The 16,648-nt window shown below is 50.6% G+C and overlaps 5 protein-coding genes across 5 annotated transcripts; 2 read left to right on the top strand and 3 right to left on the bottom strand.

Annotated features, from left to right (window-relative positions):
- Positions 1 to 897: 897 nt before the first annotated feature.
- On the bottom strand, positions 898 to 4,628 carry PG998_010115 (uncharacterized protein; the record flags this gene model as incomplete). Its single annotated transcript, XM_066876931.1, has 5 exons — positions 898 to 1,654; positions 2,016 to 2,612; positions 3,222 to 4,158; positions 4,210 to 4,412; positions 4,471 to 4,628. The coding sequence occupies 5 exons, from the start codon at positions 4,626 to 4,628 to the stop codon at positions 898 to 900; spliced, it is 2,652 nt and encodes an 883-aa protein (XP_066729087.1).
- A 1,224-nt stretch (positions 4,629 to 5,852) lies between these two features.
- Positions 5,853 to 7,678, top strand: PG998_010114 (uncharacterized protein; the record flags this gene model as incomplete). The annotated part of the gene is made up of 3 exons (XM_066876930.1): positions 5,853 to 6,372; positions 6,438 to 6,752; positions 6,804 to 7,678. The coding sequence occupies 3 exons, from the start codon at positions 5,853 to 5,855 to the stop codon at positions 7,676 to 7,678; spliced, it is 1,710 nt and encodes a 569-aa protein (XP_066729086.1).
- A 1,199-nt stretch (positions 7,679 to 8,877) lies between these two features.
- PG998_010113 (acyl transferase/acyl hydrolase/lysophospholipase) lies at positions 8,878 to 11,662 on the bottom strand (the record flags this gene model as incomplete). Its single annotated transcript, XM_066876929.1, has 7 exons — positions 8,878 to 9,211; positions 9,282 to 9,564; positions 9,629 to 9,853; positions 9,922 to 10,988; positions 11,049 to 11,342; positions 11,384 to 11,522; positions 11,569 to 11,662. Coding segments are annotated over 7 exons (2,436 nt in total), but the record flags the coding sequence as incomplete, so codon positions are not given.
- Positions 11,663 to 12,245: 583 nt separating this feature from the next.
- On the bottom strand, positions 12,246 to 12,851 carry PG998_010112 (Glyoxalase/Bleomycin resistance protein/Dihydroxybiphenyl dioxygenase; the record flags this gene model as incomplete). The annotated part of the gene is made up of 1 exon (XM_066876928.1): positions 12,246 to 12,851. One exon carries the CDS (start codon positions 12,849 to 12,851, stop codon positions 12,246 to 12,248), a length of 606 nt encoding a protein of 201 aa, XP_066729084.1.
- Positions 12,852 to 14,411: 1,560 nt separating this feature from the next.
- PG998_010111 (FAD monooxygenase) lies at positions 14,412 to 16,426 on the top strand (the record flags this gene model as incomplete). The annotated part of the gene is made up of 6 exons (XM_066876927.1): positions 14,412 to 14,454; positions 14,530 to 14,595; positions 14,661 to 14,780; positions 14,863 to 15,477; positions 15,567 to 15,890; positions 15,960 to 16,426. The coding sequence occupies 6 exons, from the start codon at positions 14,412 to 14,414 to the stop codon at positions 16,424 to 16,426; spliced, it is 1,635 nt and encodes a 544-aa protein (XP_066729083.1).
- Between the last annotated feature and the right edge of the window lie 222 nt (positions 16,427 to 16,648).

The following is a 16,648-nucleotide window of genomic DNA, read 5'->3' as shown; positions in this document are numbered from 1 at the left end:
GCTAGGCTTCTGACGGGGACTTGCATTCCCGAAAGTGCGAGGATGGCAGGCTACATCCCGTACGAGCTGCTGCTTCCCCGCTGCGACGTCGTAATCACAGCCGGGCGCTACGGGCCTTTCCAGTGCGCGCTCTATCTACCACAGTTTCCCGCTCGGGATAAAACAGAACCCCGAGGCGGTAGCGAGGTAGCAGCGGAGAGTAGTAAACGGGGATGGCGATTGGCCTCCCCAAGAGCATCTCGGCGATCGAACAGGTGAGGAAGCTGATAAGTCAGGTCTCTCCAACTAAGATTGCGGTAGTTGTTTTCAGGATAAGCATATTGTTGCTGCCGGTGAACTATGGTGTCATTCCGCATGATTCGATAAGAAAAGGGGCAGTCAGCAAACGTGGGGTTGATCTCAACTCTTCGGATACGAAGTTGTGGTAGGCTCCGCACCAATCAAAACCCTAAGAACGGCACCATGTCTGGGTACGCAGATGTCAGATATGCAGGCGTCGGGAATTTATGCCCCAATTGCCAGCGTTTGAGAATGTAATCGAAGTAATGGACCAACTGCTGTGAGTAAAGCCACAGATGTCGAATCTTCAACGTTGATATTGCCCTCGACCTCCATGGCGTCATGAACAGCCCCAAGGGCATTTGGTATACAATAGTCAAGGTCAGAGACAGATATATAGAAGTGCCCGAAGACGCCCAAGATTGAGAGTTGTTCCATAGCAGGAACACACCAAATATATCGAAGTGACTAGGTTGGCTTTTTCAAATCAACGCTAGCCCAGGCCTTTAAGTTGTGATGTCTGACGATTGACCAGTTAAGTCCAGCATTGATGTATGCTTAAGTGTATTACAGATTGAAAACCATCAATACAACCATAATGAAAGATAGGTCTCATGTCTACTCAAAGGACAGCTTAGGTGTCCTCCCATCTCCCACGACCAAGGCAAGGAAATCTATGTACTCCACACACCCTCTGTGACCTTCTGCATCTGCAAATTTGCGCGCTCTTTGAAGCTCATCCTGCCCGAACAGGGACGGGTTTCCTGCATTCCAGAGAAACTCCAGCACACCGATCCGCCCTTCCTCTGCGGCTGCCTCAAACGCGGTGCGCCCCAGTGCCCAGCCGGGCTCTTCATGCATATCAGCTCCATTATCTAGCAGCAATTGAATGATCCTGGTGTTTCCGCTCATTGCCGCCGCCTGGAGTGCGGTCCGTCCCTTGTAGCGTGCCGGGGCCGAGCTAATATCCGCCCCGTGCCGAAGCAAGAGTTCCACCATATCTTGGTCTCCATTAAGGCAAGCTTTCTGTAATGGGGTGTGACAGACCCCACGAATGGCAGGTCGGTTGATATCTGCACCTTCGGCCAGAAGTAATTCCACTACCCATGTCTTCCTTTTGTCGATTGCTATGAGCAACGGCGTGGAGAATGCCAGCAAGCCCTTGCCATGTGGATGGGCTTTCGTGAGGGCAATGCTGTTGAGGTCAGCCCCTTTTTTGATGAATAGGCGGAGAATCCGGTCAAGTTGGTCTTGTTGAATATCCATGTTAATGGCGAAGCCGAAAGCAGTGAACCTCCCTACTTTCCCGCTCTGGGGTATACACTGGTCTTCGAGGAACCGCCCAAGGCTCCCGTCATTGTTGAAAGATGGTTCCCTATGGTCGTCCAGCAATTTTAGGAGTGGGGCATGAGTACTGACATCATCAAATACATGACCTCTCTTGTAAATGAAAACTCCTGAGTGAGAATTGACGTCCAAGCCGATTTGAAGGAGTTGGTCTAGGTTGACAAAGTGCCCTTGGCTCATTGCACGGATTAAAAGAAAATTCCCGAAGCCCATGCGGCCTAAGGGATATGATGTCGTAAATTCTGAAAGAAATTGATGGTAAACCTCGTCGTCCCGCTCCATTGCGAACAAAACAGCCAACTCGTCGTTGGTTATGTCATAATGAGATCGGATGAGACGTGCCATAATCTTATCCCCTCGAAGTATGGCAGCTGCGAGAGGGGGAATACCAACGAAGATCAATCGGCGACACTGATTGTTCTTCCCACTTAAGAAGGTGGCCCACGACGTCAATATTGCCGCTCTCCACAGCATGTGTCAGTGGAACTGCAGATAACCCACAAAGACCGCAATCGAAGAAGTCACCACCGAAATTCGAATCGAATAAAAGAACCTCTTCAAGGGTTTTAATGTCTCCCCAGGACAGGAATAGTTTTGCTAAGTTTGACTTCTTAGGCTGGTCCTCCGAATAAATACCCGGAGCATAGTCGAGTAGTAGCTGGGTGATTCTCGTGTTTTGTTGAAATAATGCAATTGTCAGATTGTTCACCAGTGGGCGAGCATCGGCGCGTAAAAGAAGAGCTAAGATTTCTTCATTGCATTCCGTTGTGGCGATGTGCAATGCGTAGTCCATTAGGATTTCACGTACCGGAGGCCCATCCCTAAGAAGGGTGGTCAGGTAAGCCTTGTTGCTTGTACGGGCTGCTGCTGCAAATGCTGGCTCAAAGTGAGCTACATCAGAAACCGCCACGTTCAAGGCACCCTGAGCCTCTACATAGCCGATCATGGTTTGATCTTTTGATAGTATCGCTTCCGACAAGGGTGTGCTATAGCTCCAATGCCAAAGTGAAAATTGATGACTCCTGATGAATTGATTGTTTGGTGGGTGGATGATTGTCGCGCCCTTACTGCACAGAGTACTGACCAGGAATGGGCTGGCGACTCTTACCGCTGCTAAAAGCAAGGATTGTACTTGGGCTTTTTGACTGATGCACGGCAGCAAAGCCACAAGCAGGTATTCCACTAGAGTTGTGTTTTTTCGTCTGGCTGCCTCCATACATAAAGCCCGTATAACAGAAAAATGGGTGATCAGACATGGTCCACAAATAGCAGGGTCGCACTTCGACATCATTTTGGTTATGATCGTATATAGTGCAGCGTTTTTGAAGGTAATTGAAATAGCGGAAATTGCGTTTAATGTTTTATGGGAGTCGAAGAAGATAATATAATGCTGATCAGCCGAAATGTAGTCGAGGCACAAAAGCAGAAGCTCTTCTTCTGAATCATTTGCCGGTGAGTGTTGGGTTGTTGCTTTGATGGATAACAGGTTGCAAAGTCCGTCAACGCACACTGCTTGATGTTCAAGTAATAACCTGACCATTTCCAGTGATCTTTGAAACGATGTCCCATCTGTAAGTGCCACTTTGAAGGCATACTGTAGTGCAACGTCGAATGCACAGATATCGGCGTTTTTCCCGAGAATACATTTGTTAGGATCGCCTTCGGCTGAGAGGAGGACCTTGACAACCTCAACACTCTGCATTCGGACAGCATATGTGAGAGGAGTACAGTGTAAACCCTCAAATGTAAATTTGACATTATTCACATCAATAACGGAATGTGAGAATCTCCTGGTGACCTCCAAGACCATGGCAACAGTTTTGGACTGACAGGACTCAACCGCGGCGCGGAAAAGGTTGTCGGCAATGGATCTTGCCAGATAAGGGGTACCAGACTCGAGGTAGTCGAACAACTCCACACTTTCCTCCGGAAGTTGGCTGAGGTTTTCAAAGACGGACTGCCGGGTAACTCCTGGCGTGGCAGGGAAGCCGTTTGCAATCCAGTAGACAAGTGCCTTTATGAACGGCCTATTCTGACGGCCAGGATGCGCCATAATTGACCATGAGTTGCTGAGCAGAGTCCTGCAAGTGAGAAGCCGCTTGAGGCCGATGAATATATCTCGGCCTTTGAGTAGGCCTTGAGTAGGTCCAGTTAGGGTTCCCCAAGTATTACCGGCTTGTTGTATAGCTTTTGCGAACGGAACAAGGACATTTTTGGCAGGCAAGGAAGAGGAGCGATCAATCGGGTCCGGATTAATGAACAGCATTGGCTGATCGCTCGAGGTATCCGACGAAGGTCGGGCGCTGGAAGAGTCCGTCGCTGGTAGACTGGCAATGCTCCCCATTGGGTTCAGCTCGCGAACATCAGATCCGGACGGGAAACCACGAGGCTGATTCCGTGTCCTCTGCGAAACAACCTGCATGAAGTTGTTGGGTGAATCTGCATTGCTCCCATGGCCAGAGTACCTGGTCCATTCGCCTTGATCGTCTAAGACTTCGACAAATGCATTGCGGGATGCGGAAATGGAGCGGGCTAGTCTAAGTTAATACACCGTATCATGCGAAAGGTTTCAAACTCACTAACATCGTGGAACACCTTCTTTCCGCAGATGCCGTCTCGCTCTATAGATCCGGGCATCGTTCATGACAGCACCAAACGCAATAATCCGAGCATTCCTCTTCTGAGAGGCGAGTTGGTCATATAGTTTCAGAAGGCCCGCCCACTCGTGCCGCGTGAGATTCTTGGGGAATTGCCATTTGCGAAAACGGGCCTCGTATTGTGAGATACTGATATCAATTAGCTCCAATCCAGGAGAATGATAACTAAGCCAGCGGGAGTACTTACGTTGCCACGAAGTTGTGTTCCTCCGCCATCCTTTGGATGACACATCCTTCTTGGCCCAGCTTACCGAGCGGCAGTCCCTGCTCGAGGTAGAAACCTTTGATAGCATCTTCGTGGCGACGCCACTCAGGCTCGGGAATAGGCTTGGCGAGACTGGCCATTGCGCGGAGAGGTGTTTTGGTTGGGTTGATAGTTTGACGTCGAATCTAAGAAGAGAACGAAACAACAGGCAATATAAACGGGCATACGCACGAGTATATATCTTTATGACCAGGAGCCCTGACCACCTTTCCATCAGGCAATAAGGCAACTAGAAAATGCCAAGAGGGTAGAAAATGTCATCTCAAAACCTGATTGACATAGTTGGAGGAGGGGAATTGATCTTTCGCAGATTGTGCACACGTCAGAGTTTGGGGTCATGTCGAACACGATTGGGTGAACATACCATTCATGGTTTTGCCCAGCGGCAGGCTGTGATGGGTGAAGCATAAGGCAACTCGTAAGTCAACTCAGGAATTGTCAGTGAGGCTGCAGCCTACAGCTGAAAGGCCAGACTTTGTCACGCTGGGGTGCGGGGACGTTTCACAAACGCTGCAGTAGACCGAAGTACCGAGAAGCCAAATATTATGCGATGCATCACTTCTGGCTTACGGGGGCCAGGCGTCAGAAGCAGTAAAGGTCTAGGATTGCAGGGCACGCAGACAACTCCTTCGGATGCCGGCCCATACCTTCGTCGTCTGCTGCGGCTACTCCAATGCAATGTGCTGGGATGCCCACTTCTACACGTCAGGCTCTGAGGGTTCCCTCTCTCTTGACATCGGAGGAACAAATTGCGATGCAGCCCGTACGTGTTCTAGTGCGTAGGATCACAGCCTCATGCCGCCCACCCCCTTGTCCCGTTCTGGCTTTTGGAATTGCCAACACACCTATTGGCCCTGCTGTTGAAGTGCGGAGTCAGAGGCGCATCATCAGCGCAGAGTCGGTTCGCATGGATTGCGTCGCCAAGAGATCTAGACAAGACAGTACTCGACGGCCTAGGCAATTATGGGTTCATTGAACCACAGCCTCTAAATCTGCGCCAGTCGGAGTTGCTTTCGAAGTTCAATTTCTTTCAGCTCGTGGCTGTGACACGGACTTAAGGCAAGTGCTTATATTCTCCATACCAATTCAGGCATTCCGTCCAGTGCTTTCACACGGATACATTTCTTACCTGCCTGTTCTGGCTAGGCTTAGGCTCACGGAGTATCTCATCCCCACTTAGACCCTTTCACCTGCCTCTTTGGCCAGACTTACAGAGCTGTTATATATTTGCCCTTTTCCACAACGATTGCTTCGCGCTCGACAAGGTCCCTCAGCTGTTGACGGATCATAACCTGCGGTAAAGGATGCAGCAGGCCCGGACGTTTGATGTTATCATCGTGGGGGGCGGCACGGCTGGTTGTGTGCTCGCTGCCCGTCTGAGCGCATGCGACAGTCTACAGGTTTTGCTACTGGAGGCTGGCTCCGACAAGAACAATGACCCCAAAGTGCTGACGCCACTCACGAGCCGACGAATGTTCAACGACCCGGAATACGACTGGTGTTATACCTCCACACCTCAGCAAGGCTTGAATGGACGTAACGTTGAGAATACCAGGGGGCGCATGCTGGGTGGCAGCAGCGCCATCAACTCCCACAGCTTGGTGTACCCCAACCGAGCCATGCACGACGCCTGGGCCTCTATCGCTGGGGATTCATGTTGGTCGTGGAATCATATCCAGCCCTACTACCGCAAGTTCCAGTCTGACCCAGAACTCGAAGGATCGGATGGACCCATCCAAGCTTCATACCCCGCGCATATGCATATCATGCAGAAGGCGTGGGAAGATGTCTTTGACTCCTTGGACGCCAGATCACCGAAGCACGGTGCTTCTGGGGAGGCTATCGGGGGTTCACGACAACGAATTCCATCGACGGCCGACCGGGGAGAGGGGAGCGAAGCTTTGCGGGGAACACGTATCTCGCTACCGCGACGAGAAGAAGCAACCTCGTTGTCGAGACCAACGCTCTTGTCCACAAGCTGGTTTTCAAGAAAGCTGACAACGTGGAGGGCGCCAAGCTACAAGCTACGGGCGTGTACTACGAGAAGGCAGGTCAGATGATTCTTGCACAGGCATCGAATGAGGTCGTCTTGTGTGCTGGGGCGTTTGGAAGCCCACAAATACTGGAACTATCCGGAATAGGTAGCCACGTTATCCTCGAGGAGGCGGGCGTGGATTGTTTGTTGGACTTACCACGTGTTGGAGGTAAGGATCTTGACCTATATCCCTTTGATCGATACTAACGCACATTGGTAGAGAATCTACAAGACCACCTCAACTACGGACCCAGTGTGGAGATTCTACCAGATATTGAGACCATGGACGTGGCACGTCGAGACGCAAAGGCTGCCGCGGCCCAGCGCGAAGAATACGACCAGCATAAGACGGGACCCCTATCGGAGGGAGCGGCCTACAGCTTTGCCTACTGGCCTTTACAGCTTTTTAATACCCCGGGCGAAAATGACGCTCTACACGACCTAGTCAAAGGCCTGGGGCGCCCAGCCGATGAGCTTACGCAGGAGCAGTACGACTTCGTGTGTCGGATGCTGACGGAAAAGTCCGAAGCCACGGCAACTGTCTTCATGACGCGCATACAGCGACACACAACCCTTAAAGATCTGGCCGACGGAAACTACATGACAGTCGTCGCCATGCTTGCGCACCCACTCAGCCGGGGATCGGTACACATTCACAGTGCCAATCCTCATGAGCAGCCCCGTATCGACAACGGATACTTGACTCATCCCCTGGATGCAGAGATTCTGGCAAAGCACGCTCTGCAAATCGAGACGCTCCTGGATCAGGACATCTACGCCTCAATTCTGAGGCCCAATGGTAACCGTCTTCCTCGCGATTTTAGCCAGCGCTTGCGGAGCGAAGAGGAAGCGAAGGAGGCTATCCGGAAGTACGGTGCTACAAACTATCATCCGTGTGGGACTTGCGTGATGGCCCGGGACGGTATGGGCGGTGTTGTAGACGGACAGCTCAAGGTCCACGGAACCGTCAATCTGCGTGTTTGCTATGCGAGCATCTTCCCCATTATCCCCAGAGGCAATATTCTCAGTACCGTGTATGCGGTGGCTGAGCTGGGAGCAGACATCATCCTCAGGAATCTAACAAAAGCCAAGTAAGTTAGAACAATTATAGCTAGCTTCTTATCCCTCCTATGGGGAGAATTCATCACAGCCGCCAGAGAGTTCCCACAGCCTTTTCGTATTCCGCGTACGCATCACTCGCCTGGTTGAAGTCAAGACCCTGACTCAATCGCCGCAGCTCCCGAGAGCGATGTGTCGCTTCCTCTACCTGCGCCTCCATGCCGGAGATCCTCTTCAGGGCGTTAGCAAGCTGGTGTTGAGCCAGAGCCTGTATGGCTGGAGGGGAAGAGGTCATCAGCATCCGAGCGTGTGATTGCTCTAGTTGCGTGCTGTTGGATTTGGAGTTAGCCAATCTCTTGGTCGTTTTGCATGGATCATATCCTACCTTGCCCTCTCGAATTGATCTTGCCTAAGTGCAAATATTCCACCATAGTAGAGACATTGGGCCTCTTCGAACAACATAGACTCTTGTTTCAGCTCGCTCAAAGACTGTTGCGCTCGCTCAACGCCCGCGATGGCCTCCTCGAACTGTTTCAATCTCCAATTCACTAATGCAGTAATCAAATACGCTCTGGAACAAGAAACATGTTAGATGTCCCTATTGCCCCATTATGGGGCAGCAGGTGCGAAGGGAGGAAAGGGGAAGGGTGCTCGACGAGAAACTAACGTGACAATGCTGTCCCCATCATTTTGAACCTCTGATTCTCTTAGTATGAAATTCAGACTCTCCATGGCTTCGTCTTTGCGGCCCTGCAGACTCCAAACGTCGGCAAGATTACGGTGTAGAAGAATTTTGGAATCTCTCCATCGCGGGTCATCGCCAGTAGAATGATATTGGTCACAGATCGCGAGTCCTTTCGAGGCATGGTCAGTCGCTTGTTGCCACATGCAGCGGGATGCGTACGATTCAGAAACGTTGTGGTGGGAATTAGCCAAATATCGTTTGTTGTTACCAGCGTATTGGTATCGGAGATCCAGAGCTTTTGTGTAGTACTCGGTGGCTCTGGTAAACTCTCCTTTATAGTAACATTCAACACCCGCTAAATTCATTAGCCTTGGCTTGAAATAGCCCAGAGCCCAGGCGCTTTGTGGTCCTATGGCTGGGTTATCTATTAGTTCGAAAGCCAATGCACGTATTGATGGTATATGGGTGCCATGGAACGTCAATATCACACCCCTGCAAATGAATCAGTCTTTGTCTGTGATAAAACGTGGGATCTTGCATGACGCCAAGCCTACCAGCAAAACTCCATGAGGATGTCGCAGAATTCGAAAGTCGGCCTCAGAGCGTCTGGAGTCGACATCCACGTTTGATAGTTCTCAACGAGGCGCAGTAAATGCTGCAGGTATTTGGGGAACAGCGGCCAGTATCGCAGGCGTCGCGCCTGGATGGTCGAGAACTCCTTTTTCAGCAGCCAGCTAACGCATTCGAAGCTCGTCTGTCTGTCCGTAGTCGATGATCTGAATAGATATTCTGACTGCACAAGCCGGTGAAGTCGCAAGCTTTCATCCCGTGTATCCTTTTCAGCTAAACCCAACTCCAACAAGGGTTCGATAGCATCATCGAGACTACATTAGTCTGCGCGTCAGCCATACCACTGAATTGAATGCAGGGAAGATCTTTGCGAACGTTACATACCTGAGATCATCTTGACAGAACAACAGATTAGATGGAAGCTGGTCGTCTTGGGCAACAAACAGGGACCTGAGAATCTTATCAGGTGACAGGAAGGCGCAAATACCCAACAGTGTCTTGGAGTCGCCGCTCAGGGCATTGAACGAGATATCCCATACAGTATCAATACCCATAGTGTAGCCGAAAGCCGAATAGCCATCCTTGTGTTGCGTGTGAAAGCGGTCGGGCCTTTGGAGGTAAAGCCTGAGGAACTTCTCGATCTTCATGGAGCGACTCAACATGAAAGCTGCCATTTGGTTAAGAGCCAGGGCGTGACCCCCCAAGGATATTCGAGACCTCCATCGCATGACTCCTCTGCGATTCGGATGAACTCTCGTCATCGAGTATAGACATCAGGAACTCTGCTCCATCCTCAGGCGAGAAGGTCTCGACTGCGATGGCTGTACCTACCAGGTGGCGAGCCACGTTGTGTTTCCTCGTAGTGACAATTACTGCCCCTTTGTCGGAGACTGGCCAGTACGGCATCAAAGTCTCGCTTGAATCCACATTGTCGAATACGATCAGCCAGCTCAAATCTGTACACCAATCAGAACCAATCAACAAATCGGATTTTGTTGAATCTTTCTGTGGCATCAATACCGACCTGTTTTCTGCAGCCAGTCCAGTACTAGCCCTCGATTCTTGAGTGGATTGTCACGCTGCGCTCCTGATAGCTTCAGGACACTCGTGGCAAATTCGGAGAAGCAATTGGCTAGCGATGAGCTGTTCTCTGCCAAAACCCAGAATACTGCATCCACCGAGTAGTGGTGCCGATAGACAAATTCCAGTGCTGTCTGGGTCTTTCCAACACCTCCCAAGCCATGAAGCTGTACCGAAGCAAACCCTGACGTGGGATCCCTAAGTTTCAGGATGATGTGTAGCTGTTGCAGTAGCTTTTCCCTGCCAAAGAATCTTGGGTTTGATGGAAATGGGATTGTATAAGGTATTGCTCTCCTTTGAGTGGCCGTGCTTAAGTCTGAAAGCCTTGTTCCGGGTTTTAGAATCCTATGATAGGTCTCCAATTCCTGTTTATCGTTGTTGGTCATCTCGGCTGCTTGGATGGAGGCTATCCTCTCCACTCGGGCTAGAGCTCTCTGGGTATCATCGCTGGTGTTTTGGACGTACGCATCGAGACCGTCAACGAATTTTCGAATTGCCCGTTCGTTCTCTCGCAAGTAGTTGTGCGTATGTGCCGCTATCGTGCTTGTCAGTTGCCAGTCTGACAGCGTGATGTCATCCAAGCCGCGCTCCACATTGAATCTATAGTATGTCCCCCTGTCGATATATCGAGTGCCCAGTCTGTGTGCTACTGCTGTTGAACTTGACGCCATACTCTTCAGAGCCTTCAAAATGGAAACTCGTGAGTCCCGGATGCTGACGACGTCACCGAGCCCTGTGCCAATACTCAATACGTGTAATCGTCTGCGGTCGGGAAATTGTTTCTCGGCTTCGTTGATAAGAATTTCGCATGGGTTGTTATATCCGAATCCGGCGTCGATGAATTCAATCTTGTCTCGGCCAAGTTCGATGGATTTAAAGAACGTCGTCGCGGCCGAAGTTGCACGGGCAACTTCCCAGATTGTACAGTCTTTGAAGGACGTAGAGGAGTCGTAAGTCGTGAGGAGAGTGGCTTCTGAGTCAATGTCCGCCTTCGTGATCGCTAGGACAACACTGCTAGAGGTTATTAATGCCTGCTCTGGTACCATCGCCTAGTACAATGCAATAACGTACGTCTTCGTGCATGTTGCGTCGCGCAACTTTAGATCCTCATGGATGCAGGTTCGGGTAGTTTCCCGACCCTGCCTTCGCTCCGTTGCACAAATGGGTTCTGTGCAGTGCTTCCGAATGACTTGTTTGATAGCAAACTCGAGGGCTGTGGCAGAAAAGGCGCCTCTCGGCTGGGCGATCGGGAATAGCGTCCGTTTTGGGGTGAAGGCGGCTCGGCCAACATGATCGTACGCTTCTATGCATTCGTGGACTGTCATTCCTAGTCTCCCCAGCATAATCGCAATGATGCTGGTCGGCCTGTTAGCAGGTAAATTAGACTGGTGAAGGGGAAGGCATACCCTCCTGTGCTCGTGCCACCGATGAGGTCGAAGTATTCGCATGGCCTGGGGACTAGGTCAAGGCCTTTCGATTCACGAATGCGCTCCATGATATTCTCGAGGATTAGGAGACTGGACTTCCCACGGATCCCACCCCCATCTTGAACTGTTAGACAGCGTACTGAGCCCGAATATTAGTTACTTACCCAACGAGAGGACCCTTAACGGTGGGCCAGGATTATTGCTCGAAGCCATTGAGATCAGCTTGGTATAACGTCGGTGAATGAGATAGCACTCCCAGCTATGATGGTTGGTTATTTAGATTCTCCTGGTGTCCCCTGGAGAGTAGTGAAACCTTTGTTTTGTAAGTTTTAGGTCTCCTGGGATGGTGGCTGTAGGCCCCAGCCTGGTGCTGCTGACATTGTTGCAACGCATCGACCCCGCATGGCCTTGAGCACCACAATCCAATCAACACCATGGTGTGGTGAGAATTGCGATAAGCTGTGAAAAAGATGATATGAAGGGGTGGATGCAAGGAAGGTCGTTGCGTATGTGGTGTGTTGCACGAGGAGTTCTTTCGGCATGTGAGGCTACGTTTTCGGCACATGGGGTAATGCGTCCCACAACATATTCAAACTGTCACAATTCCGCTTGTAGCATATAGGTTGAGTGTAGAGATAGGCAGCTTGGATCAAATGAGACTGATGAGATAAATAAGTTGGTATTTGAACCTGATTCGACACGCACTGTGAATACATAGAAAAGACATTCCTTCCCAAGCTACTGCTCTAGTGCATAACCAATCCCACGGTTGCATTCTCATAAAGTGAACAGTACCGTGAAGAGCGAGATACAGATATCAGAAGGGTGATATCCATTGTTTTTACCCGAGCACGATAGTGTTTCGCTTTCCAATATCAGGTCGCGCCTTAATCGCCGCCTCATCCTCGTCACCCGAGCGCACGCGTCGCACAAACTCATCGGGATCAAACTCAACCCCGATCGGGTTCTCTGCGAAGGCCGAGCTGGCCATGTAGGCATTGGCCTCTTCGGCCGTGTCGAAGAGGTCGACCTGGAACTCGATGCGGTTGCCGTCCGGGTCGGTGTAGTACATGCTCATGGTGACGCCGTGGTTGACGCACCAGTAAGGCTTGATGCCGCCGCCCGGCGCCGCGGCGCGGTACTCGTAGGCGTCGGCGAGGTCGGTCAGCGTCGGGAAGCCGAAGGCGACGTGGTGCATGCCCGCCTGCGGCTTGGCCGGGTCCTTAGGCAGCGCGTTCTCGTCGGCGGCCAGGGCGATGCGGTGGTGCTCGTGGTCGTAGGTCAGGAAGCAGAGGGTGTCGGTGCGGTGGCTGATGGTCGCGTTCAGTGCCGTCATGTAGAAGGTAATCATCTTCTCGAAGTTGGCCTTGGTCGTGACCAGGACGACGTGGCATAGCGCTGTCGGGGTGACAGGCTTCAGGGCGGTGTTGCTGCTCCTGGTAGACATTTTGGAAAGTGGGGAGATTAGACGTGTTTGTCGTTTGACGGTGTGACTATTCAGAATGTGAGGGTGTAGACGATCGATACAATGTTGCTTGTAAAGGCTCTGTGGTGATGATAATATTAATTGCTCGTGACTGGCAATACTATGTCTTCTTTATAGATTGCCCATTTCAATCGCCTTTGTAGTTGCAAGCAAAGTCGAATGGAGCAGAATATGACGGAACACAGAGTCATGCCGCCCTCGCGGGTGCTCGGGCATTGGCGGCACCGGTTGTACGCCGCGTCTCGGGGATAAGAGGGGTTACTGTCACGTTGGTCAGCCACAATGCGGTGTTCAAGTAATCGGCAACTGTCTTTTCGTAAGCAAATGCGACACCCGGTGGTCAGCAGTAAAGAAGCGCCTGAGGTAACGAGCTATGGCGAGGGGTAGGGTTGGTAAGCTAGACTGTAACGAAACCCTGATCGGGGCCCCACGATCTGTAATGTTAATTGAAAAGAAACCCTTTCCAAGCCCTTCTAGAACAGTAATATTAACAAATGATTAAACACAATGGTACGATGTAGACGAAGATACGTGGTGGGTTGACTGCCAAGGTCTGGATTTCATGCAATGCTCGTATATAATTACTGCTGGCAGGTCCGCGCGCATCCGCACGAAAGAGACAGGCTGCCAAGAGCGATTTTGCATCAAGACACATGAATTCTTACGTGCCCTGAACTAATAATCTCGTTTTCATGTTTGTTGCTTTACTCATCGTCAATTTTACTGTACAGTAGCCGCTGTGACAAATTCAAGGAGGTCTGTCATGTGTCCGATATAGTTGCTCTATGTACAACTAAATTTGTATATAAATATCAGTTGGGACAGCTTGATACTTCTGTTTTCCTTTAATTGGGGAAGTGCCAGCTCCATGCTTTCTTCTTACTGTCTCTTTGTCGTCTTCTCTCAGAGTGTCGTCATTCCAATCTTTCTATCGGCCCCCTTTCGGGCCCCCTTTCCTTGATACCCTGGATCATGAGCTCCAGATCACAACTTTCATCATACATGTTCTCTCGTACTTACGTCATTTTAGATACTTCGCGGGGAAGGAGTGAGTTGTGTACATAATTGAAACTGATATACGTATTTGCGTATCCCACGATCCGTGAAGATTCAGAAAGTGAATGACAGTTATGCAAGATCACCAAGCCTTCATAGTCGCCAACTCGTCACACCCACGATCGCTGATGCTCACAGAATGACATGGAGGAATTCGTCATGAGTTCTCGGAAGTTTTCTAGAACAATTGAATGTTGTTTTCAATTGAATTGTGTTTGTAGCTGAGAATGAAGTACGCATATATAAGCGGAGCCTCCCATTGCTGAGGCTTCACCCGCAGAGCAAACTGACCAGCTGAATTCACTGCTTCCCTGAACGTGTCGGAGACACTTCTCATAAATAGTACAAGTTCGACCAAAACTAGAACGAGCTCAACTTCAAGACTTTCCTTTTTCATCATCACAGCTCACCACACCACGCAGACCGCGGGGCACAACACCACCTTGAATCGGCAAACCCATAACCATGAATGCTGTTATCATCGATGTGGACATCGTCATTATTGGCGGTAAGCTGAATTTTCTGATTCCATCAAACGATCCATCACAAGTCCAAAGTCGCGTTACTAATGCCTTGATAACAGGTGGACCAACGGGACTACTGTGTGCTGTACTTGCCAGACAGCTGGGACTGACCGTTTCTGTGATTGGTATGTACTTCAACAACCTCCCCATCATCACTTCACTCGTTATTTTCGATGCTGATACACGCCAGACGAGAAACCTGCAACGCTTGACTTCGGTAGAGCCGATGGACTCAATGCCAGAACCCAGCAGTACCTTGAGATCGCCGGCACCCTCAAAGAGCTTCGCTCCAAAGGGATCGAGTGTGATAGTGAGTAGTTGGATCATATTTCCATTCTGTTTCACAGAATTCGCTTTGGATACTAGCTAACGTTTATGTGAACCTGCCACAGCAAGCTCGACCTTTGCCGATGGAGGATTCAAGTCCAGGCAAAGCAACTGGTGGACCAGCCTCCAACACTGCCACCACAAGTGTTTCTTGATGGTCGGACAACCGGAGGTCGAGAAGGTTCTTATGAGCCAGCTGCCGTCCTACAGAATTACCAAAGGGTTCCCCATGGTTCGACGGAACGAAGTGGCCATGGAAATCGAGGAAGATGACGACGGCGTCACCGTCATCAGCTATGCGGAGACCGAGACCGGTAACCTGACTTTCGACAAGATCACTACCAGAGCCAAGTTCGCAATTGGTGCTGACGGCGCTCATTCATTGGTACGCAAGTCACTCAAGATCGGATTCGAGGGTACCGAGCCTGGTATGAATTGGACTGTCATAGACACCCTCCTGTCTACCGATTTCCCAGTCTGTAAGGAGATTATCTCTTTCCAGCTGCACGGGGAATCCCGCGTGCTGTGGGTGCCCAGAGAGAGGAATCTTGCCCGATTCTACGTCCGACTTCTGGAAGGCCAAGAGATTACGCAAGCCAATGCCGAAGCCACGATCCGAGAGCATATGGCCCCGTACCAAGTTGACTTCGTACATACGGAGTGGTTCAGCAACTTCGAGGGTAAGTTACGAGAGATCCCAGTGTGGGCGTTTAGCTGTTATTCCATTCCAAGATACAAGAGATAATGCTGACCTTGGACGTTTTAACAGTCAGAGAGCGCCTTGCCTCCAGTTTCGTGTCCAAGCAGGGAAAGGGACGTATTGCCCTGGCCGGCGACGCTGCCCATGTCCACTCCATCAATGGCGCCCAAGGCCTGAACACCGGCATTGCTGACGCCTTCGGCTTGGTCTGGCGATTAGCCCTGGCTTGCAAAAGCACTAAGAATGCCGAGACCTTGATGACCTCGTATGCGCTCGAGCGCCGAACCATTGCCCAAGGTGCAATTGGATTGGCTGCACAACTCGTCCGTGACACTCGTCACGGCGCTGAGCGATATGTGGCAACCATTGCAAAGAACGCTGGTTACATCACTGGTAAGTCATCCCAGCAACACTGCCGATTTCAATGCGACGGGAAACTGATTAATCCAATTCTTTCTCTAGGCATGGGCGTTTCATATACTGGCATCGAGTCTCCCCTAGTCGTTGAATCCCGTATTGGTATCTGGAGAGCTGGAGAACGATGCCCTGACATTAGTTTTGGATCGCCGAACCCCTCGTTCGAAATCTGCAACTCGGCAACCCGGAAGAGACTCTACAGCACTGTGGGCTATGGACGTTTCATACTGTTCCTCGTCGGCGATCAGCAAATCCAGATCCCTCCTTACGGCCTGGGAACAGGCTATGCTCTCGACATCATCATGTTGCTGCGAACAGGGGCTTTTCCTACACACACCATCGACTTCGATGGGATTGACTTCAGTGCCTTCTTCTGGAGAGTCAAGTTCTGGCTGACTGAGGTGGTTGGTCCTGATGACAGTTTCGCGGTTGTTGTTCGACCTGACATGTACATTGGCTGCGTGGGCGAGTGCGCTACGTGCATCAAGTACTTGGATTCTTTCTCCCAATGAATAGGGAGGGCACTTGATGGGAATGGTATCTAGGAAGCTGCTGACTTCATGATATCCCCGTCAGTTGGCCATTATCCGTCGAGGGAAGGTTTGGATGTTTCTTCTGGAAACCGGGGTTAAGTTCACAATGTTCGTATCACGAGCCCCGTGCACTTCATGGGTAGAGGGGTTAGATAAGTGGAATGAAAGTCTATTAGATAGATAAAGGAACTGTAATAGATA

Source organism: Apiospora kogelbergensis (genome assembly GCF_038363985.1).
Source record: "Apiospora kogelbergensis strain CBS 113332 chromosome Unknown utg000006l_segment0_segment0, whole genome shotgun sequence".
Classification (NCBI taxonomy): Eukaryota; Fungi; Ascomycota; class Sordariomycetes; order Amphisphaeriales; family Apiosporaceae; genus Apiospora; species Apiospora kogelbergensis.
Note: the sequence above shows the minus strand (reverse complement) of the source record. Positions and strands in the feature narration are given on the sequence as shown.